Genomic DNA, 24,913 nt, shown 5'->3' on the forward strand with positions numbered 1-24,913 from the left:
CCTCGCCGTCCCCGCTGGCCTGGGTCGTCCCGGTGTTGGCATCGGCCGGCGGGTCGACCCCCGTGCCGGGCCCGGTCCTCGTTGCCCCCGTGGGGGTCGGTGTCGGTGAAGGGACGGTCCCGAGGGCGGGGGCTCGCGGCGTTCCCCGGCGCAGTGGTGCCGCCCGGCCCGCCCTGGGGGCCTCCCACCCCGGGCACCGCGACCCGGCGGACCGCCGGCGGTCGGGCCGGGAGAAGCCGGGCTCTGCCGCCGTCTCGAAACCGTGCCCTCGCTGTGGGCGGGGACCGTGTCGACCCGCTCTGTTGTACCGTCCCCTCCCCAACGCTTAGTACGGTTCTCGGCACACGGTAAGCGCCCAGTAAATACCATCGATGGATAGACTGGGCTCCGAGGGCCGGGCCCTCGGAGAACAGGAGTCCCTTCTAGACTGTGAGCCCGTCGTGGATGGGGATGTCTCCGTGTGTGGCTGAACTGTACTTTCCAGGCGCTCGGTACAGTGTTGCGCACTCGGTAAATGCCACGGAATGAATGGACGATGGCATCTGAGCACCCCAGACCACGGCTCTGGAGGGCATCTCCGGGGACCCGCGCGTGGGCAGCCCGGGTCCGCTCGTGGCCCCTGCCCCTGCGGGCGCGGATCCTCAGGACCCGGAGGTGATGGGGGGACCCGGCGTCAATCAGTCGTATCTGATTGAGCGCTTAAAGTGTGCAGGGGCACCGTACTGAGCACTTGGGAGAGACGATAGAACGATAGGCGGGCACATTCCCTGCCCACGACGAGCTCACGGTCTAGAAAGATGCGCCGGGCTTGGCTCCTCCGGCCGGCTTGGGCGGAACGAGCCCCGGGCAGCCTCCCGGAGTGTGGGGCGCGGGCGCGCCGGGCGTGAACCGGGGCCAGCCCGGGCTCGAAGCCAGAATGGGGCGGCGGCGAGGAGCTGGGCTTCGTCTTCCACCCTTTGCCAGCTGCCGAGGGCTGAGACCCTGCTGACCAGCGGCCCCCTGCCGGTTTCCCCCCCACTGGGGGTAGCTGGACGCCCCGGGTGTTGGGGCAGAGGTCGGGGTGGGGTCTCCGAACCCGCGCCCCGGCCGCGGGCAGGCCGAGTGCCGCCGCTTGAAGCGCAGGGCAGAGAGATCCCTTCCCGGCCCCGGGGCAGCGGGACGGGGAGGACTGGGTGTACGGGGTGGGAGAGAGTAGGGTTGGGGCACAGGATGTCTCGGGGGCCGTCTCCCCAACTCCCACTGTGGTAGCTCGGCGGTCAGAGGCCATGGGTTCCAATCCCCGCTCTGCCACTCGTCAGCTGGGTGACTGGGGGCGAGTCACTTCACTTCTGTGTGCCTCGGTGACCCCATCTGGAAAAATGGGTGAAGACCGTGAGCCTCACGGGGGAACGTATCTCCCCCAGCGCTTAGAACAGTGCCCTACACATAATAGGCGCTTAACAAATACCAACATATTTTTAAAAATTGGTTATTTATTGCTATTTACTGAGCACCATCAGATATTCATTCAGCTGAATTTCAAACGGAGCGCTCAGCTCGTGCGGAGCACGGGCACTTGGAAGAGGACGACAGAACCATAAACGGACACGTTTCCCGCCCACGATGAGCTTATAGTCTAGACGTTGTCTAGTCTATAGGCACCAGGGGCTTGGGACCCATTTCCTGCCCACTGGGAGCTTTCTCTTCAGGGGGAGGAGACCACTGTGGGTCCTCCGCCCCCTCCCCAACCATTCTCCTTCCAGGGGGCTCCTGGGCAGCCGTTGGTCACTTCTGGCCCGTTTGGACCCCGGCCCCTGCCAGCCGGTCAGTCGGCCCCTCGCTCGCCTGTAGTGACCGCCTCCTGCGGCCAGAGCGCTCGTCCCGGGCGCTTGGGAGACTCCAGCGAAGCGGAGTTCTCCCCCTCTGGATGGTCCGCTTGCTGTGGGCAGGGAATGCATCCAACTCGTAGCGTCCTCTCCCAAGCGCTCAGTACAGTCCTCGGCACAGAGTAAACAATAAATACGATCGATTGGGAGCGATGCCTACCTTTGAGAGCTCCGGGTCTGGAGGCGGGGAGGGGACAGATACGCCCTCCTCTGCCCCGACTCTTTCCCAGAGTGTGTCTTCTTTCAAAGCCCAAAAAGCCCTCCCCTCCCTCCCACCGCCCCCGGCCTCAGTTTCTCCTCTGAGTCCCTCCACCCTGGTTCGGGGGAGAGCCACCTTGGCAGGGAGCCGGCCCGGGGGCGGGCAGGTGGACCGATCCGGAGAGCCGGCATCCTGCGGTGCCACCCGGGAACGTGCCCATCCTCCCCGGAGTTGGCAGGAGCGCGACCCCGCCCCCGCTGTGGGGGATGGGGGTGCTCTCGGCGGCCCCCTAAAGAGCACGTTGCCCGGGTCGGACCCAGCGCGCGATGTGCCCGGAGGGGGGAGGGCGCTGACATCCCCCGCCCCCCCCGGCTCCCCCCTCCCCGACGGCCGTGTTGCCCAGCTCCGCTGCCCCTCGCCCGCGGCCCGGCCTCGGAGGGCGCCCGCCGTACCCCCTCGCCGTAACATCCGGCGTAGCCTCCGTGTCGGAGCGCGGCGGAGGCAGGCTCGGTGCCCCGTTTGCAGCCGGCCGGCTCGGGGGGCGGGGGAACGGTGGGGGTGCCCGCCGTGGGCCGCCGCTCGCAGACGGCTGGCAGCGGGAGAGCCTGCTGTTAGTCACCGGGCGAGACGCCAGCGGGGCTGGAGACGCGGGCACGTGTAAGGCCGGTCGTGCCGGCTACCGGTCCTTCGCCCGCGCCGTGCCATCCGGGACTCTTCCTCCGGGACCACCCCCCCCCGGGGACGGGGGGTGGGCACAAGGCCCGCCAGTAGGGAGGGCGGGCGGAGTGGAGGCCGTTGTGCGGGAACGGACTTGGGAAGTCCCGGCCTTCGAGGGGACGGATGGCAACGGAGGCACGGCCTGGAAGCCGGAGGGAGAAGTGGTTGGGGGCGGTGAGGGGGGGGGGGTCGCCGCCTGTTTCTCGTTCCCCTTCGGGCTCCATCCCGCCCCCTCCTCTCCCGTCCCGCCCCCTTCTCTCCCCGAAATCGCAGTACCGCGGCAGGGAAACGGTGTGGCGCAGCGGACAGAGCCCAGGCCTGGGACTCAGAAGGACCTGGGTTCTAATCCCGGCTCTGCCACTTGTCTGCCGGGTGACCTTGGGCGAGTCCCTTCACTTCTCCGGGCCTCATTTCCCTCATCCGGAAAATGGGGATTAAGACGGCGAGCCCCGTGTGGGACGGGGACCGTGTCCAGCCCCATTGCCATCTATCTACCCGACGCTTAGTACGGGGCCTGGCACGTAATAAGCGCTTAAAGGATACCACGTTTATCATCATTAGGGGCAGGGGGCGTCTCTCTGGGTCCGGCCCCCCGCACCGTAGGGGCACCGGGCAGCCACGGGGTCCCCACCTGGTCCCCACCTAAACGCTTCCTCCGCAGCCCCCCCCCGGCCCCGGGCCGGCTGGGTGTTTCCTGAGGAGTTGGGGGTGGGGGAGAGAAGGGGCCCCGGCTAGACGTTCCTCTAGCCTGGCGTGTGCCTGGCGTAGCGGACAGAGCCCGGGCCTGGGAGTCAGAGGGTCATGGGTTCTAATCCCAGCTCCACCACTTGTCTGCCGTGCGACTTGGTTTAGTCACGTCACTTCTCCGGATCTCAGTTCCCTCATCTGTGAAATGGGGATTGAGACTGCGGGCCCCGCACGGGACGGGGACCGTGTCCAGCCCTATTTGCTTGAATCCACCCCGGCGCTTAGTACGGTGCCTGGCGCGTACTGAGGGCTCAACAGATATATCGCAGTTATTAGCTCCCCGTTCCCAGGCTGCCGGCCCCGCCTGGTTATCTGGGCGCAGAGGGGGTGCTTCGGTCTATGGGGGTGGGGAAGGGGTCTACCAGGGGGTGGGCTGGCACGACCCCTGGGCGCTTCAATCCCCCCCGCGCCTGGCTGACTGCAAGCTCCCCGAGGGCAGGGTTAGGCCTGAGGCCCACCGTCCCCCGGCCCGGTGCCCCCGGAAGCCGCTCGGTGCCCTGTGTTGACCGTGTCGGCCCATCGGTGGGTGGCCGGTGGGCCGGAGCCAGGCGGGAGAGGCCGCCCCCCTCCCCCCTCTCCCAGCTGTCCCCTCTGTGCCGTGGGGGAGGGGGCTGCCCCTGCCCCCTACCCTCCTACTTCCCAGGGAAGAAATGACTTCCCTAGCTGCGGCAGGAGCGGCTGCTGAGTCCAGCCCGGTTGGCCGGCACCTTCCTGGGAGGCCGGCCCCCGGTCTGCACGGGCGGGGAGACCTCCGGCTCTCTGGTGGTGACTCAGTTTACCGCCTCCGGGGGCGGGCCCCGGGCGGCTGCCCACTACAGGCTAGGCCGACACCCCGTCCCCTCCGAGAGGCCGAGAAGGGGGCAGAGCCTCTCCGCTCACCTGCCCAGGCCACGTCGCACTGCCCTTCTACACTGTGAGCTCATTGCGCGCAGGGAGCGTGTCTGTTGTCGACAGATTGTACTCGCTCAAGCACCTAGTACAGTGCTCTGCCCCACAGTGAGCGCTCGATAAATATCATTGACTATTTCTGTGGACCCCGGGGACAACAAAATGGGCTCCCCGCCCGGGGAGCCTTGGAAATTCAAGCTCGGCCCCGGGCCGCCCTGTCCGGTGCGAGGACTCTCCCCCCTTGGCGGAGGGTTGGGGGGGGGGTCTGAGTGAGAGCTGAGGGGCTCCGGGGCGGGGGGGCGAGAGGACAGGAGGAGGAGGAGTTGTTGCGGGGCGGCAGCTCAAACTTTGCCCTTTTGTTATGGAAATGACCAGAAGACCCTGGAGCCTGCCCGCCCTGCCTGCTCCCCCCCCCCCCCCCCCGGGGCCTCCCGAGGACCCCCAGGAAATGGTGGGCAGAGTCTCCAGCCCTGACCCCGTGGGGGAGGGCCGCAGGCCCGTCTGCCGGGTGCCCGCCGGGGCCGGGGCGATTCCCCCCACCACTCCCGGGTCCCCAAGTCCCTGAGCCGTATCGGGCCGGGTGGGCGTGGTGTGACAGGTGGACCGGCTGGCCGGTGGACAGGCAGCGGCGGCCCCACAGGGGTTGGCGGCACCGGGGGCCCGGGGAAGGGCCGACTGACCAGTTGTTGCCTGGCCCCCGGCCTGTTCTTTGTCTGAGATCTCTCAGTCCCTTCTGCCCCCCTGGGGGCTCCCGGGGCCAGAGCTGAGGATCCCCTCCCCCCCCCACCCCCGCTGTGCCCCCTGCCAACCAGCTGGGCCCTGGGGTGGGGGGCACGGGAGCTCAGTCTGTCGCCCACCCTCAAACTCTCCTCTCCCCCAGGTACCCGGGCTTTGATGCTGTGCCAGATCAACTGCTCCCCACGAGCCACCGCCCGTATGGTCACTGTGCCCCTCTCTCTCGGTAAGTCGCGTGGCCCCGGTGGGCCGGGGGTCTGGGTTGGGCCGGGGGGGGGAGAGACGGCCCCCCCGTACTTGTGGGTGGAGAATGTCTCTTATCTGTTCTGTGGTACTCTCCCAAGCGCTCTGCACCCAGTAAGCGCTCAGGAAATGCCATCGACTGGGGAAGGATGGGCCATCTTCCCCGCTCTGTGGGAGGAGGAATCGAATCATTCGTATTTACCGAGCGCTTTTATAGCGATAGGGTGATCGGCGGGGCGAGGGGACCCGTTTGCGCCCAGGGTCGAGAACGGCATCAGCGGAAGGGAGGGCGTGGGTGTCGGTTGGAAAGGATTTTTAGTCCAAGACCCCACGGGCCGGGGGCGAGACTCCCGAGGAGGCAGAGGGGCTTGAGGTCGGAACGTGTTTGGTGGCGGGTAGCGAGGAGCACTGTCCCTTCCCGTCGAATGGGGAGACGGACGGACAACAGCGAGCTCTTTAGACTGGCCCCGCCCCAGATGGGGGTTTTAGGGGGGCGGGCTCAGGGGGTTTGCAGCGGGGAGGAAATCAGGTGGGGCTGCCCAGCGCCCGGTGCCCGCCTGGCCTCTGGAGGCGCGGGGCTTCGGGGCCGCCTCTCCATTCTTTCTGTGCCTCCCCGGGGCGCGTCGATCCGAGCCGCGGCCTTCGAAACCGGTTCTCGGGGCGGATTAGGAGGGAGCGGGGTAACCGTGCGATGAGGGGTGGGTGTGTGCGTGTCGGCTTGCGCGGGTGGGGGGCCCACCTGCGTCTCCCCGTGACCGGGGATGGACGGACCTGACCTGAGACCTGAGAAAGGGCAAACTCCGCCTGTGCCCGCGTGTGGGATGGGGACGGAGGAGGAAGAAGCGTGAGGACTTTCTACCTCTTGGTGCTGAGGCAGGGAGGGGCCTGGGTTGCCCTCCCCCTCCTCTTCCCGCTCTTAGGGGTCCCTGGCCCATGGGCTTCCCCTGGAAGAGGGCCACGAGGCTGGAGGGGAGGGAGCGGTCTCAGAAGGGACTGAAAGCAGAGGGGTCTCTTCCTCTCTTCTTGCCCTCCTCCCCCTCCCTCTCCCCTCCTCCCTACCCTCCCCCTCTCCCCAGGCTGCAGCTGGCACCTGGCTGATAAGCCCCCGGCCAGAGGGGCGGGGGTCTCGCCACGCCTCACGGGGGGGCCCTGAGGCAGCTGCTGGCAAGGGGGTCCTGCCTCCTGGGCGGCCTCTGGGGGAGGGGCGGGTTCGGGGCCCCATCCCCTTCCCACCCCTCCAGGCCCTGTTCTTTCGGTGCCCCCGGGCAGCCCCGGGGGGGCGGGGGGGGTGGTGTCTTCTGCGACCCTCCCCCACCCAGGCCCGTTGAGGGTATTAATCCTCTAATAATAATAATGTTGGGATTTGTTAAGCGCTTCCTATGGGCCGAGCACTGTTCTAAGCACCGGGGGGGGGGGGGGGGGGGGGGGATTCAAGGTGATCAGGTTGTCCCACGTGAGGCTCACAGTCTTCATCCCCATTTTGCAGATGAGGCAACTGAGGCCCAGAGAAGTGGCTTGCCCCCAGTCACACAGCCGACAAGCGGCAGAGCCGGGATTCGAACCCATGACCTCTGACTCCCAAGCCCGGGCTCTTTCCACCGAGCCCCTCTGCTTCTCTAGACTGTGAGCTCCTTGTGGGCAGGGAATGTGTCTGTTTATTGTTCTATTGTCCTCTCCCAAGCACTTAGTACAGTGCTCGGCACATAGTAAGGGCTCAGTAAATGATGATGATGATGATGATGGCATTTGTTATTCGTTCATTCATTCAATAGTATTTATTGAGTGCTTACTATGTGCAGACCGCTGTACTAAGCACTTGGAATGGACAATTCCGGCAACAGATAGAGGCAATCCCTGCCCATTGACGGTCCAACAGTCTAAGGCGAAAACAGTAGCGAGAAATAGAATCGAGGGGATGTACATCTCATTAACAAAATAAATAGGGCAATCAAAATATACACAAAACGCTGACTCTGTGCCAAGCACTGTTCTAAGCGCTGGGGGAGATCCAAGGTCGTCGGGGCGTCCCACCTGGGGCTCACAGTCTTCCTTCCCGATTTTCCATATGAGGTCACTGAGGCACAGAGAAGTGAAGTGACTTGCCCCAAGTCACACCGCTGGCAAGGGGCGGAGCCGGGATTAGAACCCACGACCTCTGACTCCCAAGCCTGGGCTCTTGCCACTAAGCCACGCTGCTTCTCATAAATATGAGTGAATGACTGAATGAATAATAATAATAATTATGGTTTTTGTTAAGCGCTTGTTATGTGCCAGGCACTGTCCTAAGCCCTGGGGTACATAGAAGATAATCAGGTTGTCCCACGGGGAGACTCACAGTCTTTATCCCCGTTTTACAGATGAGGTCACCGGGGCTCAGAGCAGTGAAGTGACCTGCCCGAGGTCACACAACGGGCAAGTGGCAGAGCCGGGATTAGAACCCGTGACTTGCGACTCCCAGGCCCGCAATCTAACCGTCTGCGAGGCTGCGCCGAATCTGGATCGGGGGTAGCACGGCCTAGGGAAGAAGCCTGGATCCGGGAGTCAGAGGACCTGGGTTCTAATCCCTCCCCTGCCACCTGTCTGCCGGGTGGCCTCGGGCACGTCGCTTCCCAGCGTGGCTCAGTGGAAAGAGCACGGGCTTTGGAGTCGGGGCTCATGAGTTCGAATCCCAGCTCTGCCACTTGTCGGCCGTGTGACCGTGGGCGAGTCACTTCACTTCTCTGCGCCTCAGTTCCCTCATCTGTAAAATGGGGATTAAGACCGTGAGCCCCACGTGGGACAACCCGATTCCCCTGTGTCTACCCCGGCGCTTAGAACAGTGCTCGGCACATAGTAAGCGCTTAACAAATACCAACATTATCATTATTATTATTATTCCCTCCGACCTCGACTGAAAAATGGGGATGGAGACTGGGAGCCCAGTGTGGGACAGGGGCCGTGCCCCGCCCGATTCGCTTGTACCTACCCCAGCGCTTAGTACAGTGCCTGGCGCGCGGTAGACTCTTTACAGATACCAAAGAAGCCAACACCCGGCTCACCCACTGAGCCTGCCGAAGCTCAGCTCGCGGGAGGTGAGGGCGGGGGGCCGGTGTGCGCGTTGTGTGTTTTGTGTGTGTGTGAGATGTCGTGTCACCCCCCCGGGGCTGCTGGGAACCGTCCCCTTGGCCCGATCTGGCACCAGGCCCCCCCCCCCCCCAGGTCACCGCGGGCAGCAGCAGGGGAAGGGGCAGAGGGAAAAAGGACGAGCGCACGTGTGCGTGTGTACGTGTGTGCACGGGTGTTTGCCCCTGGGCCGGGCCCGGCACCGCCAGGTTGGGCAGCTTTAGGGCGGGCGGAGGGAGCCGGGTGACCCCCCCCCACCCCGTCTTAGGGACCCTGTGGGGGAGGGACGGAAGGGGGGACCGGAGCCGGGCTAGGGGAGAGGTGACGTGAGGGGTGGGGCGGGGGGATGGGCCGAGTGCCGCCGCCCCCGCCGAGGGCGAGCCGTGTGACCCACTGAGGCCCCGGGCCCAGGACCCGCCTGCGCCTCCTCCCCCCCCCCCCCGGACCTTTGGCCCGAGCCCACGTCCGCCATCCATCTGCCCGCCCCGGCCGGGCCGGGAGGCCCGTGAGGCGCTGGGTTGGGGCGGGCAGGAAGCCTGGGCGTTGGCATGCCCGGCCCTGACTTGGCCCCGTGCCCTTGGCCCCGTGCCCTGCGCCCTGCTCTGGGGAGCTGCTTCTACAGAGAGAGTTTAAAACCCTTTTCATTTCCCGGCCCCGAGCCCGCGCCCTTGGCTCCTGGGAGCGGTTTCCGTGGCATTTCTCGGGCTCCGCTCGGAGGGGCCGGGCAGGGCAGCCGGGGGCCGCCGGGGGGGGGGGGAGGCGGGGCGGGGGGGGGGGCCGCTGGGTCGGCCTGCAGCCCCTCCCCTCTCTCCTGCCTTCTTGTCCCGGCAGCTTCTCCCCTGCCTTCTTGTGCGAAGCGGCACGGCTTAGCGGAAAGAACCGGGGCCTGGGATTCAGAGGGACTTGGGTTCTAACGCCGGCTCTGCCCCTCGTCTGCTGCGTGACTTTGGGCGGGTCACTTCGCCGCTCTGTGTCTCTCTGGGAAACGGGGATTAAGACCGGGAGCCCTATGGGGGATGGGGACTGTGTCCAACCCAATTAGCTGCTATCTTCCCTAATGATAATAATGTTGGTATCTGTTAAGCGCTTACTATGTGCAGAGCACCGTTCTAAGCGCTGGGGTAGATCCAGGGTCATCAGGTCGTCCCCCGTGAGGCTCACGGTTCATCCCCAGATGAGGTCACTGAGGCACAGAGAAGTGACTTGCCCCCAGTCACACAGCTGACAGGTGGCAGAGCCGGGAGTCGAACCCATGACCTCTGACTCCGAAGCCCAGGCTCTTTCCACTGAGCCGCGCTGCTTCCCCTAAGCCACGCTGCTTTCCCTAGTGCTTAGCATAGTGTCTGGCACATAGTAAACGCTTAACAAATACCCCAATTGCTGTTATTATTACTCTTGTCTCTGTTGCCCCCCACATTTTCTGCAGGCCCTCCCCTCTCCCCAGCCCTCCCGTTTCGCGTCGACGGCCTGGCCTGGGGTGGACCCGGGCAGGCTCGGGAATAGCTCTCCGACCCTGCGCGTTTTGGGGGCGAGCGTCGCTCCCCTCAGGACCCCCCCCCGCCCCCAGGACCTCCGGCCGGTCCGGGGAGAGGGCCCGGACGGCCCTGCCGGTCGAACTCTGTACCGGGAGCCCGGGAAGACACGGCAGCAGCACCCCCCGGTTCCCTGCCCACTCCAACGGGAAGATGGGTGTAAAATCATTTAGAGACGGGGTGAGCTCGAGAGCTCAACAAATGGTATTTATAGAGTGCTTACGCACTGTAGCGAGCACTCGGGAGAGGACAGCGGAACCGAGTTGGTAGACGCGTTCCCTGCCCGCAACGGTTTTACAGTCTAGAGGGAGAGACGGACATTGATGTAAATAAATACACATCCGGACATGGAGTGGTGTGAGGCTGAGGAAGGGGTGAGTATCGGGGATAAATCGTAGGGCAAGGATGAGGCAGAAGGGAGTGGGAGAAGAGGAAATGAGAGCCCAGTTGGGGAAAGCCTCTTGGAGGAGATGTGATTTTAATAAGGCTGATTTAATAATAAGAAAATGGAGTGGACATTTATTATTCTTATTATTCTTATTATTGTGTTTTGTTAAATATTGTGTGTTCATCCCTGTTCTGAGCCCCGGGCAGATGCACAGATCATCAGACTGGACCCCGTCCCTATCACACATGGGATCCACGGTCCAAATAGGAGGGAGTACGGGGATCGAATCCCCATTTTACAGATGAGGAACCTGAGGCTCAGAGGAAGAGAAGTGACTGGCCCGAGGTCACCCAGCAGGCAGGCGGCAGAGCTGGGATTCGAACCCAGGTCCTCTGGCTCCCAGGCCCGGGCTCTTCCCGCGAGGCCCCCCCGCTTCTCTAGCTGAATAGCGTCTGTATCCAGAGGGCCAAGTGGAGGACGTCGATAAGGACCGGAGGGAGGCCTGCGCTTGCTGCTCCTTTGCCGTCCGGCCCTCCCGCCCCCGCTCCCGTGGCTGGATTTAGCCCACCGTGGGGCTGAGGAATGAGTCGGGGGAGGTGGCCCCGTGGGCGAGGTGTGCCCTGACGGGTTTAGGAGGGCGGCGGGGCGGGGGGCTCCAGGCCGGGGGGTTTAAAACCCTTTTCGTTCCCCGGCCCCCGGGAGCAGTTTGCGTGACGTCTCTCGGGCTCCGCTCCGAGGGGCCGGACGGCCGTAGGGGGTGGGGGCCTGTTAGTCCCTGACTAAGCCCTCCGTTCCCCTTCTCCCACTCCCTCCTGCGTCGCCCTGACTTGCTCCCTTTATTCATCGCCCCCCTCCCAGCCCCACAGCGCTTACGTCCGTATCTGTAACTTATTTATTTCTGTTCGCGTCTGCCTCCCCCTCTAGACGGTCAGCTCGTTGTGGGCCATGATCGTGTCCGTTCAGTGTCCTGTGGTACTCTCCCAAGCGCCTACTACAGCTCTCTAAACACAGTAGGTGCTCAATAAATACGACTGACGGAGGAAAGGGCCGGAGGCGGGAGAGCCGGGAGCGAGGGTCAGTTAGGAAGTGAGCCCGGGGAGGGGGGGCGGTCGAACCAGCCCCAGAGCGCTTTTAGCCTCCATCCTTGGGCTTTGCCCTTGGCCTCTGTCTAATTTACTTCCCTGCCCCTCTGTAGACCTTAAGCTCCCTGACGGCGGAGTTGGCGTCTACCCTCTCCAGCAGACGGTATCCTCCAAAGTGCTCAGCACAGTGCTCTGCGCACAGCCAGCGCCCACTAAATAGATTGATGGACTGGGAGAGTCGGTGGAGGGCGTGGAAGCCAAGGGCGAGGAGTTTTTACCTGCCGGAGGGAGGTTTCGGGGGGTCGATCGGTGAGTCCGCGGGACGGGAGGTATCGAAGGCCGAGCCGCGAAGGTGATCCGGGCAGCGGGGCGGATTTTAGGTGGGCGTGCGGGGCGGGAGACCGGAGGCGGGGAGACCGGCGGCGATCCGGAGGTGACCGGAGCCCGGGGCAGACCCGGGAGATGCTGTTCGGGAATCAGTCCGTCGGTCGATGGTGTTTAATGGAGCCCTTACTGCCCGCAGAGCAGTGTACTGAACTCTTGGGAGAGTAGAGTACAGCAGAGGTGGTAGACCCGCTCCCTGCCCTCGGTGAGCTTACGGTCCCAAGGGAAGAACCGGCTGGGCTCTGGGTGGTACCGGCAGCCCTCCCTGCCCCCTGGGTCCGCTGGGGCACAGCCCCCCCCCCCCCCGGGGCTCCCCGTGCCCCTTGGCCCCCTTCCCCCCCGCCCCGGGTGGCGGCCTCGTTTCCCCGGCCCGTCTGCCTGGCCTTTTGAGCGTGTCATTTAGAAACCCTTTTTATGGTTTTATGAGTTCATCGAGGCCCTGGGATTCTGTGCGGGCCTGTCAGATGGCCGGGCCGCTGGACTTTATCCCCCAAGGAACCTCAAGTGGTAGCCATCTTCACTCCAGCCCCGGCCCAGCCCGCTCCCCTGATGGTCGTATCTATTTAAGCGCTTTTTTAAGTGCTTACTAGGTGTCAGACGCTGTTCTAAGCGCCGGGGTGGATTCAGGTTAATCAGGACGGTCACAGACCCGGTCCCGCTTGGGGCTCACAGTCTAAGAAGAAGGGAGAGCAGGTATTTGACCCCCATTTTACAGTGGAGGGAACGGAGGCCCGGAAAGGGAAGTGATTCGCCCAAGGTCGCACGGCAAGCAGTTGGCGGAGTCAGGATTAGAACCCACGTCCTCTGGCTCCTGGGCCCCGGGCTCTTTCCACCAGGCCGCGCCGCTCCCCGTGGCCGGGCACTGGGACGGATGCAAGATGACCGGATCGGACACGGTCTCTCGTGAGGCTCGCTGTCCAAGCAGGAGAAGCGGCGGGTATTTCTTCCCCGTTATATAGGAGGCCCAGAGGTGTGAAGTGACTAGCCCAAGGTCACACAGCAGGCGAGTGGGAGAGCCGGGATTAGAACCCAGGTCCTTGCGACTCCAAGGCCCGGGCTCCGTCCCCTAGGCCGGCGCGGCCCGGGGGGGCGCGAGGGGAGGGGCTCAGCCCCCTTCCCGCCAATCAAGGGATCAGTCGACCAACCTGGTTAACCGAGCAATGTGCGAGCACTGTGCTGAGCATCCGGGAAAAGCGGGAGAGCCGGGCGGGCGGAGAAGTGATCGCCCATTGGTGGGCGTCGGGGGTGGCCGCGAGGTGAGACGGGGCAAAGGGAGCCGGGCGAGGGAACGGGCGGACGGGGGCGGATGGGCAGCGGGGGGCTCGGAGGTCTGGCCGAGGCCTCCGAGGGGTCCGCGGGGGGTCCCCGGGGCCAGGTACGAGACACGTGGCCCTGCCCTCTTCGCTCTGCCGCTCTGATTCCCTCCGCGCCCTGTTTCCCGAAGCACCCGCGCCTCCTCCCGGCTCCCCCCACCCCCGCCCTGGCACGGGAACGGTTCCAGCGAGCCCGTCGGGGGCACGGGGGCGCGCAGCTGTTTACCCTGGGGGCAGGAGGGGGGAGGCGGGGGCGACCGGCTCCCCACCGCCCCGGGGGGAACCCGTCGCCCACCCTTGCGCCCGGGGCCCAGAGAGCAGCCAGCCGGTGGGAAGCGGGGTGCGGGGCACCTGGAGGAGGACGAGGGGGGGAGCCGGGGGGCCGGGCCTCGTCGGCCCCGGATCCAGGGGGCCGTCCCTCCGAGGACTGAGGTTTTTAAGCTCTCACGCTTCCCCTCCCCCTCCCCGCCAGATCCCGGGGGGCTGGGCCGGGCCGGGGCCGTGCCAACAGTAGTCAGGTTGAGGCAGCCCCCTGTCTCCCGGCCCAGCCGGGGCGCTCCCACGCGGGTGTCGGCCTTTCCCGGGCGCTGCCGGGACTACCGCCCCTCCCGCGGTCTGGCTGGTCCGGGGACCGAGCCGGCCGGTCGGCCGGAGCAGCGGCACGGCCTAGCGGGAGGAGTGCGGAGCCGGGGGGGGGGGGGGGGGTCCGAGGACCCGGGTGACCTCGGGCGCTTCTCCGTGCTTCGGTTGCCTCAGCCTTAAAAATGGGGATGGAGGCTGTGAGCCCCGTGCGGCACAGGGACCTTGGTGGACGTCATTAGCTTGGATCGACCCCAGCGCTCAGTACAGCGCCTGGGATGTAGGAAAGACTTAAGAAATACCTTGAAAAAGAAAAAAAACCAGTCGCGGGTCCTGGGAACCTGAGGCGGGCAGAGCCCTGAACAACTGAGCGCTTGAGAGGACGAGACTGGAAGAGTAATAATAGTGATAATGCTGGTGTTTTTATTGAGCGCTCATTATGTGCCAGGCACTCTGCGAAGCGCTGGGGTAGATACAAGCGAATCGGGTTGGACAGAGGTCCCCGTCCCTCGTGGGGCTCACACTCCCAATCCCCGTTTTACGGATGAGGAAACTGAGGCCCAGAGGAGCGAAGTGACTTGCCCAGCGGAAAGAGCCCGGGCTTGGGAGTCAGAGGCCATGGGTTCGAATCCCGGCTCCGCCACCTGTCAGCCGTGTGGCTCTGGGCGAGTCACTTCATTTCTCGGCGCCTCAGTGACCTCGTCCGGAAAATGGGGATGAAGACTGTGAGCCCCACGTGGAACAACCTGATTCCCCTGTATCTACCCCAGCGCTTAGAACAGCGCTCGGCACAGAGTAGGCGCTTGACCAATACGGGCACAGAACCGGGAGTGGAATCCAGCCCGGACTCTCGCCACTAACGCCATGCTCCGTCTCAGGAAGCTCACTGTGGGTAGGGAACGCGTCTACCAACTCGGTTATATTGTACTCTCCCAAGCACTCAGTACAGAGCTCTGCGTTCCAGAAGTGCTCAAAAAATACCACTGACCGGGAGGACAGTAGATAGAGCAGAAAAGGTCCCTTCCCACGGGGATAAATACTTTTTACTGAGCGCTTCCTGGGCACGGAGCACTTTATGGAGCACTGGGGAGAGAGGACAGTGGAGCCGGAAGACGTGACCTCTGCCCTGGAGGAGCTTCCCGGGGTTGGGCGGAGGGGGAGCATCGGACACAGCGTACATTACAGACGGGAGCAGGAAGACGCTTAGTACAGTGCCAGGCACATGGTAAGCGCTTAACAAATACCATAAAAAGAAAAGAGAGATAGGCGGATGAGTAAGCACCGAAGTAGTAGAATCTCCTGTCAGTGAACACAGAAGCGGCGGAGGGAACGCGTCAACCTTGCGTTGGCCCCTCCCGAGAGCGCGGCCCCAGTGCTCCGCACGCAGTAAGCGCGCCGTAAATAACACCGATCGGTCTACGGAAGGAGTTTTTTTCCGTGGTATTCGTTAAGCGCTTACTGGGTGCCAGGCACCCCTTCTAATCGCCGCTGATCAGGTTGGACTCAGTCCCTGTCCCTCCTGGGGCTCTCAGTCTCCGTCCCCATTTTTACAGACGAGGGAACCGAGGCCCGGGTGGTAATGATAGCGTCGGCGGTGTTTTCTAAGCGCTTATTATGGGCCAAGCACTGTATTGAACGCTTGGGAGAGCGCAGTACGACGGAGCTGGTTGATGAGTTCCCTGCTCACAGTCTAGAGGAAGAGCAGGATCCGGGGTCTCCTCATCTCGAGGGGGCAGAGGGGCGGTCGGTGCCCGGCCGGAGGTGTCCCCCGGCCGGGTACGTCTCCTACACTGCCAACCTCCTCCCGCTTGCTGTGGCGGAGGGGCCCGGCAGCTGCGGGAAGACAGGCGGCCTCCTAGCCGGGCCGCCCACCCCTCAGAGCCAAGATCCCTGCCCGCGACCGGCTGGCGGCGAGCCAGCTTGGGGTACCCCGGCTCCGGTAGACCCTCTGGGAGCCCCCCGCGAGGCGGCAGTTATAATGATAATTGCGGTAGTTGTTAAGTACTTACTAGGTGCCGGGCACTGCGCTAAGCGCTGGGGTGGATACAGGCAAATGGGGTTGGACCCTGTCCCACGTGGGGCTGACACTGTCAATCCCCATTTTACAGACGTGGGAACTGAGGCCCCAGAGACGTGAAATGACCCGCCTAAGGTCACGCGGCAGACAGGCGACAGAGCCCGGACGTCCAGGCCCGGGGTCTTTCCGCTAAGCCACGTTGCTTCCTAGGTCCTTTTACACTGTGGGCAGGGAATGGGTCTGTGTGGGGTTCGGTTGCACTCTCCCAAGCGTTCAGTACGCTGCCCCGCACTCAGTAAGCGTTCAATAAATATGATCGACCGACCGACTGCCCCTCCCGCTCCGAGCCGGGGGCCCGGAGACCCCTGGGGTGGGGGCCGCGAAGGGGCGGGGGGGATCCTGTGGGTCTCGGGGCTCTAGGGGCGAGCCGGGGCCCGGTCCCGGGAGCCACGGCGGGCCCCGACATGGGCCCGGGGACCACCTCCCCCCCGGACCCGCCGTAGCCCGACCCGGAGCCAACTGGATCCCGGCCCCCCGAGCCCCCGGCCGGGAAACCGGCTCGACGGGCCCGGCCGGCCTCTCCCCCAGCCCTTGGGCTGCGGGGCCACCGGGCGGTGTGGGGGGGTCGGCGGGGGAGGGAGGGGCGCGGGAAGGAGGGAGGAGCCCCCAATCCTCCCCGGAGCTGAGTGTGCAGAGCTCCGGGCCGGGCAGGTGGCGGGCGGGCGGTGGTCCGCGGGAGGGGAGGAGCGGGCCCAGGCCCCTGGAGGCCGCGCGGACCCTCCTGGCCTCCCTCTCCCCGGGGCGTTGACCTCACGCGGGCGCCGAGCCCCCCAGAGCGGGCTGCGAGAGGCGGGGGTGGCTTCTCTTGCGATCCACTTGTGCCCCCCCCCCCAGAAGAATGCCCCCGACACACACACCCTCCATCCCCCTCCCTCCTTTTCTAGGCCCCCTACTTCCTCCTCCTTTCTCCCTCCCTCCTTCACCGCTAGTGGAAAGAGCCCGGGCCTGGGAGTCGGAGGAGCCGAGTTCACTCATCCATTCAGTCGTATTTACTGAGCGCTTAGTGGGTGCAGAACACTGTACTGAGCGCTTGGGAAAGTGCCATACAACAATAAAGAGTGACATTCCCTGCCCACAACGAGCTTACAGTCGAGAGAGGGGGAGACGGACAGCAATACCGATAAATAGAATGAGATTTAAGCGTCGTGCGGCTGGGCGGGGGGAAGGGCGAAGGGAGCGAGTCAGGGTGACGCAGAGGGGAGTGGGGGGGTGAGGAAAAGTGGGGTTTGGTCTGGGAAGGCCTCCTGGAGGAGATGGGCCTTCATTTAAGGCTCTGAAAGTGGGGGCCAGTTCTATGCCCAGCTCCTCCAATTCCCTGCTGCGTGACCTTGGGCAAGTCACATCATTTCCCTGCGGCTCTTTCCTCATCTGCAAAATGGGGGTACAATACCTCTTCTCCTTCCTACTTGGACTGTGAGTCCCACGTGGGACCCCCGATTATCTTATATCTAACCCAGAGTTTAGTTCAATCCTTGGAATACGGCAATCACTTACCGTTACTCATGATGATTTTTAATGATATTTAAGCGCTTACCATGTTCCAGACACCTTTCTAAGCACTGGGGTGGATAAAAGATAATCGAGTCGGACCCGATCTCTGTCCCATACTGGGCTCACAGTCTTAATCCCCATTTTACGGATGAGCTAACCGAGGCACCGAGAAGTAAGTCGACTTGCTCTAGGTCACAAAGCAGACTGGCGGTGGGGCCAGGATTAGAACCCAGGTCCTCTGACCCCCGGGCCCAGGTTCTATCCACCAAGCCTCGCTGCTTCTCGTTATCATTCTTTTCTAAGCCTCCTACTTCCTCCTTCCTTTCTTTTCCCCTACTCGGTCTCTCCATGCTCCTCCCTCTCCCTTCCCTTTCCCGTTTCTTTTCTCACCCATCCCCTCTTCCTTCCCCTCTCCGTCCTCCTCCGTCACTCAATCGAAGTTATTTATCGAGCGCTTACGGCGGGCAGAGCACTGTGCTGAGCGCTTGGCAAAGTAAATACAACATAGACGCAATCCCCGCCTTCAGGAAGCTTTCGGTCTACAGGGGGAGACGGACGTTTAGAATAATGACCAACTGGGGAAATGGAGTATAAGAGTACGGATATTATAATAATAATAATAATAATAATGGTATTTTTTAAGCGCTTACTACGCGCCGGGCACGCTGCTAAGCGCTGGGGGTGGATCCGAGCAAACCAGGTCGGGCACAGTCCTGTCCTACGTGGGGCTCACGGTCTTAATCCCCATTTTACAGATGAGGTCACTGAGGCGCAGAGAAGTGAAGTGACTTGCCCAAGATCACACAGCAGGCAAGTAGCCGAGCCGGGATCGGAATCCAGGTCCTTCCGACTCCCAGGCTCGAACTCTTTTTCCACTACTCCACGCGGCTTCCGAGTTCCTCTAAGGACATAAATGCCGTGGTGCTGGGGGGGAGATGATGACCAGAGGGCTCAAGGGGCAACAAGGGGAGGGCGGAGTGGGGGGAATGAGGGATTGGCCCCCCGGGCAGCCCCCCGTCCCTCCCGCTCCCCCTGACCCCGTTACCCTCGCGGCCTCCAGCTCACTTGCACCCACGCTCTGCTCTTTCCCCATGCGCCTGGCAGGCGCGTCCCCCTGCCCTCCCGCCACGCTGACTCCCGGTGGGTGAGGGGTGGCGCGGGGCCGGACCTAGCGTGCGGTCGGGGTGCGGGGACCCCCGCGGGGCCGCTGGCTGCGTCGGGGCGGAGGCACGGATGGGGAGGGGCCGGCGGCGGCATCGAGACCCTCTTTCTGGAGCCGGGCCAGCCGCCGTCCCCCCCCCCCCCCGACTCTGCCCCCGCCCCTCTGGGGCGGGGCGGGCTGGAGAAGGGGGGCGCTGGGCACAGGCCGCCGTGGGTGGGGCACCAGAGGGGTGGGAGCTCGGGGTCCGCCAGCTCCTTGCCCCCCGGGAGCCTCCACGCCTCAGAGGCGCGGGCTTGGCTGGGGCCTGTTGCATCTCCTCTCCCCACCCCACAGGGCCCAACCCCTCGGGGTCCCGGGGGCGCTCACGACAGTGGGGGATTCCCCCCAGGAAGCTTCCCCGCGGGCCGGCGCCCCCCATCCCCTCCACCCCCTCTCCCGGGGGCCGTGGTGGCGGGGGGGAGGGGAGCGGAGGGTGGTACTGGGCTTCCCGCCCCCCCGTGCCCTCGGGGCAGGCAGGTTGGCAGCCAGCCAGGGCCTGCGCCACCCTAACCTAACCCCCCACCCTCCCTCCCGGGCTCCGGGTCGGAGCGGGAGAGGCCCGGGCGGGGAGGGGACGGGCTTCCTGACCCCGGTGACTTCGCAGGCGGGAGGAGGGGGCGGGAGCGGATTGGGAGACCCTCAACTCGCTGTGGGCAGGGAATGTGTCTGTTGTACTCTCCCAAGCGCTCTGTGAAGTGTTCTGCACACAGTAAACCCTCCGTAAGTCCGATCGAACGAACGAACGAATAATGTCGGTATTTGTTAAGCGCTTACTATGTGCAGAGCACTGTTCTAAGCGCTGGGGGAGATACAGGGTCATCGGGTTGTCCCCCGTGGGGCTCACAGTTAATCCCCATTGTAGAGATGAGGTCACTGAGGCACACAGAGAAGTTAAGTGACTTGCTCACAGTCACACAGCGGACAAGTGGCAGAGCGGGGATTCGAACCCGTGACCTCTGACCCCCGAGCCCGGGCTCTTTCCGCCGAGCCGTGCTGCATCTCTGAAGTACAGTATAACGAGAAACAGACACATTCGCTGCCCGCAACGATCTTATAGTCTAGTCTGTCTCCCACCTGGGGGTCCCAGGAGCCGAGATCGGGGGTCCGGAGCAGCCAGCGTCCGGCTGCGTGAGCTGACGAGGCCGGCCCCCCGGCCCCCGATGAGCCGCTCTCGGGGAGGGGGCTGGGGGGACCCGGGAGAACACGAGGTTGGGGGGGGGCGTGAGACCCGGACGGGAAGGGGCTGGGGCGGAGGGGGGCCCGGGGGTCCGAGAGGGAGAGTCGAGAGGCGGAGCCACGCGATCTGTTGGCTACTTGTTGGTGCGGGTGACCCAGAGGGCGGGAGGTGACCCTCCAGGCCGGGCCACAGTCCCCCGGCTTCCCCCAATCCATGGACGGTTATGACCGAGCACGCGAGAATCAGCGCGGCGTCGGGGAGAGAGCACTCTCCTGGGAGTCGGAAGGACCTGGGTTCTAATCCCGGCTCCACCGCTCTTCTGCCGTGTGACCTTGAGCAAGTCGGTGGACTTCTCCGGGCCCCAGTGACCTCTTCTGTAAAATGGGGATTGAGGCCCGTGAGCCCCACGTGGAGCAGGGACTCTGTCCAACCCGAGCTGCTCGTGTCCACCCCAGCGCTTAGCACGGTTCCCGCCATCTAGTAAGCGCTTACCAAAGCTACGAGTATCATTATTATTACTCACTGCCGAGCACTGTAGTGAGCGCTTGGGGAGCGCAATAGAGTTGGGAGGCACGATCTCCGCCCTCAGCTGAGCCGGGTCAGGGCCGGCACGGGATCGAGGACGGCGGTGGTCCCGTGCCAACGAGAACAGGTGGGCGAGCCCAGTCTGGGCCCCGAAGGCCCCCCGCTCTGGGCCGATGGGAGCGTGGGACCGCGGCCCCGGGGCCTCTTTCAAAATCCCACGCTCTGCCCCACCCTCGGCCCCGCCCCCGGCATCACCCTTGCCCTGCCGCAAATCCACGGTAAGGTCTACGCTGTAAACACCTCCTTTGGACTGTAAACTCGTTGCAGGCAGGGAACCGGGTCTACCAACCCTTTTATTTTGGGGCGAAGGCCCGGGCCTGGGAGTCAGACGGGCCCGGGTTCTACTCCCAGCTCTCCCACTTGCCCGCCGTATGACCTCGGGCAAGGCACGTCACTTCTCTGGGCCTCGGTCACCTCATCCGTCCAAGGGGGATTAAGACCGTGAGTCCCCTGTCGGGGAGGGACTGTGCCCAACCCAATTTGCTTGCATCCAACTCAGCGCTTAGCACACAGTAAGCGCTTAACAGATACCACGGTCATTACACCGTACTCTCCCAATTGCTTTGTACGGCGCTGGGCACACAGTAGGCACCCAGTAAATCCCATCGATGGATTGATCGGGCAGCAGGCTTGCGGCCCAACCAGTCGAAAATGACCCAGCGCCGAGCGGGAAGAGGCGTTGCCCTGTGGGCCAGTAGCCGACGGTGGCCGGGAACCGGCCCGTGACCAGGCCCCCTCCCTCCTACCGTCCTAGACCCCAGCCACCGGAGAGCCCGCCGCACAGCCTGCCTCCGGCCGGTCTCTCGGTCTCTCTTCCTCCGGCGGCCTCGCTCCCCCTTCTCCCGAGGCGGAGTCGGGTCCGGTCGGGATCGGATCCCGGGGTGGACGTGGCCTCCCGCTCCCTCCGGGGAAGCCGACCGGAGCTGGGGCCGGGGTCCGGCCGGGCCCGGCTCGGACCAGCCGGCTCCACCTGGGACCCGTGGCTACGTCGGAAGGCGCTGCCGCTCGCCCGGGACTGGACTGATTGCACGGGCGGCTGGCTGATGCAGTGATTGGTTAAACGGTTTGGTCGATCCATCGTATTGAGCGCTTCCTGGGTGCAGAGCGCTGTCCTAAGTCCTTGGGAGAGGTCAATCGAAAAATAACAGACACATTCCCTGCCCACAGTGAGCTTACAGTCTAGGTTTAACGGTTGATGGAGTGGGGAGAAGAAGGCCGCACACCCCAGGTTTGGAGGGAAAGGTCTTTCCCTCTGCCGCTCCCGGTCCCTTTACCTAGTCGTTTTCTCCACGTCCCCAAGATCAGGGCACCGTGGAGAGAGCACAGGCCGGGAAGTCAGAAGGTCGTGGGTTCCAATCCCGGGTCCGCCACGTGTCTGTTCCGTGACCTTGGTCAAGTCACTTCACTTCTGTGGACCTCAGTCCCCTCATCTGTCAGATGGGGATCGAGACTGTGAGCACCAGGTGGGTCGGGGATCGGGTCCAACCCGATTTGCTTATCTCCACCCCAGCGCTCGGTACGGTGCTTGGCACAGGGTAAGCGCTTAGCAGATACCGCTGTTGTTATTCTATGTATTAATAATAAGACGATGATCCGCCAGAAGGGGCAGGGCTCGGCCGGCTGGGTGCCCGAAGGCCGAGACCGGGCAGGATCGGGGTATTCGGGCCCGGGAACACCGGGGTGGACGGAGCGCACCGGGAACTGCTGGGCCCCGGATCCCCCCCCCCCCCGGCCGGTGCGAGAGGCCCCCGCTGGAACCGGGGGTGGAGGTGGGGGCGGGTTCAGAGAAACAGCAGGGAATGAGCACTGGGAATCCTCTCCCTTGGGGAGGGATGCCACCGGCCACACCGGCTGCTCCAGACGGGAGGGGACCGATCCGTAGGCGAGCGTCCCGCCGCTGCACTAGGTTGCGGGGATGGTGTCGGTGATGGAGAGAGGGGAGTCAGAGGTGGTGGATGGTCAGGGTCGTGGGGGGGGGTCCGTGCTGGGTCACCGGAGGCGGGGGACATCGGAGCTGTCGGATGGTCCTTGCCGGGTCACGGAGGGGAGAGACGGGAGGGAGTATCGGGGGTGTCGGGTGGTCCCCGGTGGGTCACCGGGGGAGAGTCAGGGGTGCGGGACGGTCCGTGCCGAGTCGGGGGTGACAGTCGGGGGTGTCGGACGGTCCGTTCTGGGTCACTGGGGGAGAACCGGGGATGAAGTAGGGAATATCGGAGGTGCCGGGCAGTCCACGCCGGGTCACTGGGGGAGAGTCAGGGGCACCGGCCGGTCGGCGCCGGGTCACCGGGGGAGAGCCAGGAACGGACTAGGGGACGTCGGGGGTGTCGGACGGTCCGTGGCGGGTCACCGGGCGAGAGCCGGGAACGGAGCGGGGAGAGTCGGGAGTGTCGGACGGTCCTCGCCGGGGGACTGTCGGGGGGTCCGGAGGTCTGTGCCGGCTCACTAGGGGAGAGGCAGGGGCGCGGGACGGCCGGCGCCGGGTCACGGAGGGGAGAGTCCGGGTTGCGGGACGGGACTGGACGGAGGGGCGCGGGGGCGGCGGGGCCGGGCTGACGGCGTGTGGCGTCTCCCGCAGGTGGCACGAGCGGCGCGGGCGCAGGCACCCCAGGCCGGACATGGAGCTGCCCAACCACGCCAAGCAGCTGCTGCTGCAGCTGAACCAGCAGCGAGCCAAAGGGTTCCTGTGCGACGTCATCGTGGTGGTGGAGAACGCCCTGTTCCGCGCCCACAAGAGCGTGCTGGCCGCCAGCAGCATGTACTTCAAGTCGCTCGTCCTCCACGACAACCTCATCAACCTGGACACGGACATGGTCAGCCCGGCCGTGTTCCGCCAGATCCTGGACTTCATCTACACGGGCAAGCTCCTGCAGCCGGGCGACCCGCCGGCCGAGCCCAACCTGAGCGCCCTGCTGACCGCCGCCAGCTACCTCCAACTGCACGACCTGGCCGGCCTGTGCCGCCGCCGCCTCAAGCGGGCGGGCAAGCCCTTCGGGGCGGGCCGGCCGCCCCGCGGGCAGCGCCTCTCGGCCGCCTCGGCCGTCCAGGCCCGCTACGCCGACCCCGAGCTCAAGGCCGCCGAGGAGCCGCCCCCGGCCAAGGCCCCGGACGACGAGCTCTTCCCCGGGGGGTCGGGGCCGGAGAGCGCCCACCCGCCGCCGGGCCGGGGCGGCGGCTGCCGGAACGGGGGCGAGGGGCCCGGCGGCTGCGGGGCCGGGGAGCAGGAGCTGGGCCTGGACCTGTCCAAGAAGAGCCCCCCGCTGCCCGGGCCCCCGCTGGGCCCCGACGACCCGGCCCAGCCGGGCGACGGCCCGGCCCGCTCGCCCCGCGGGGCCCCGCCGGAGGAGGCGGCGGCCGCGGCCGGTCCCCCGCCGGCGCCGCCGGGGGCCCCGAGCCCATGGAGGCGGAGGGGGCGGGCGGGCCCGAGGACGGGCCGGCCGACGGGCCCGGCGGACCGGCCCGCAAGAGCCTGCGGCACGCGGCCCGCCGGAGGGACTGGGCCAAGAAGGAGCCGGGGCCCCCGGGCGGCCGGCCCGGCGAGGAGGCCGGCCCCGGGGGCCTGCCCAACGGCAGCCTGGCGGCGGGCGAGCCGCCCTTCGCCTGCCGGGAGGAGAACGGGCGGGAGCCGAGCGACGACAGCGGGCAGAGCGAGGAGGGCGACGGGGGCGGGCCCGGCGCCCGCTACGTCTACCGGCAGGAGGGCTTCGAGGCGGTGCCCTTCGGCGACAACCTCTACGTCTGCATCCCCTGCGGCAAGGGCTTCCCCAGCTCGGAGCAGCTCAACGCCCACGTGGAGACGCACACGGAGGAGGAGGACCTGTTCATCAAGGAGGAGGGCACCTACGGCAAGGAGGACGAGGCCGAGGACCTGTCGGCCCCCAGCCCCGCCTACGCGGCCGAGCCCCGGCCCTTCAAGTGCCCCGTGTGCGACAAGGGCTACAAGGACCCGGCCACGCTGCGGCAGCACGAGAAGACGCACTGGCTGACCCGCCCCTTCCCCTGCAACATCTGCGGGAAGATGTTCACCCAGCGCGGCACCATGACCCGCCACATGCGCAGCCACCTGGGCCTCAAGCCCTTCGCCTGCGAGGAGTGCGGCATGCGCTTCACCCGCCAGTACCGCCTCACCGAGCACATGCGCGTCCACTCGGGCGAGAAGCCCTACGAGTGCCAGCTCTGCGGCGGCAAGTTCACCCAGCAGCGCAACCTCATCAGCCACCTGCGTATGCACACCTCCCCGTCCTAGCCAGCCAAAGACTCCGGGGGGGCGGGAGGGGCGGCGCTCCCCCCCTCCCGCCCTCCCCCCCTCCCTCCCGCCCACCCGAGGCGGCGGGGAGCCCGGCGGGGGGGTCCCCGGCGCGGCGCCCCCACCCCGCAGAGCTTTAATCGACAGTGTATACCAAGAGAAACCCCCGGGGCCCGCCTCCCGCCCCCGTCCGCCCCCTCTCCCGGCCTCCCCGGAGCGCGGGGTCGCCGGGGCCGGGGGCGGGGGGGGGGGCCCCGGCCCCCGGCCCCCCCCCCCGGGCGCGTGCGTGTACGGGAGCGTGCCGGCGTGCGAGCTCGCGCGTGCGCGTCGACGGGGGCCGGGACGGGGGGGGCCGCTGCCTTCGG

The 24,913-nt window shown here is 65.5% G+C and overlaps 1 protein-coding gene across 1 annotated transcript; it reads left to right on the forward strand.

Annotated features, from left to right (window-relative positions):
* Positions 1 to 5,311: 5,311 nt before the first annotated feature.
* HIC2 (HIC ZBTB transcriptional repressor 2) lies at positions 5,312 to 24,558 on the forward strand. The gene is given in 3 exon segments (XM_039915062.1): positions 5,312 to 5,377; positions 22,881 to 23,662; positions 23,665 to 24,558. Coding segments are annotated over 2 exon segments (1,626 nt in total). The 5' UTR covers positions 5,312 to 5,377; positions 22,881 to 22,920; the 3' UTR covers positions 24,549 to 24,558.
* The last annotated feature ends 355 nt before the right edge of the window (positions 24,559 to 24,913 follow it).

Source organism: Ornithorhynchus anatinus, chromosome 21, assembly GCF_004115215.2.
Source record: "Ornithorhynchus anatinus isolate Pmale09 chromosome 21, mOrnAna1.pri.v4, whole genome shotgun sequence".
Classification (NCBI taxonomy): domain Eukaryota; kingdom Metazoa; phylum Chordata; class Mammalia; order Monotremata; family Ornithorhynchidae; genus Ornithorhynchus; species Ornithorhynchus anatinus.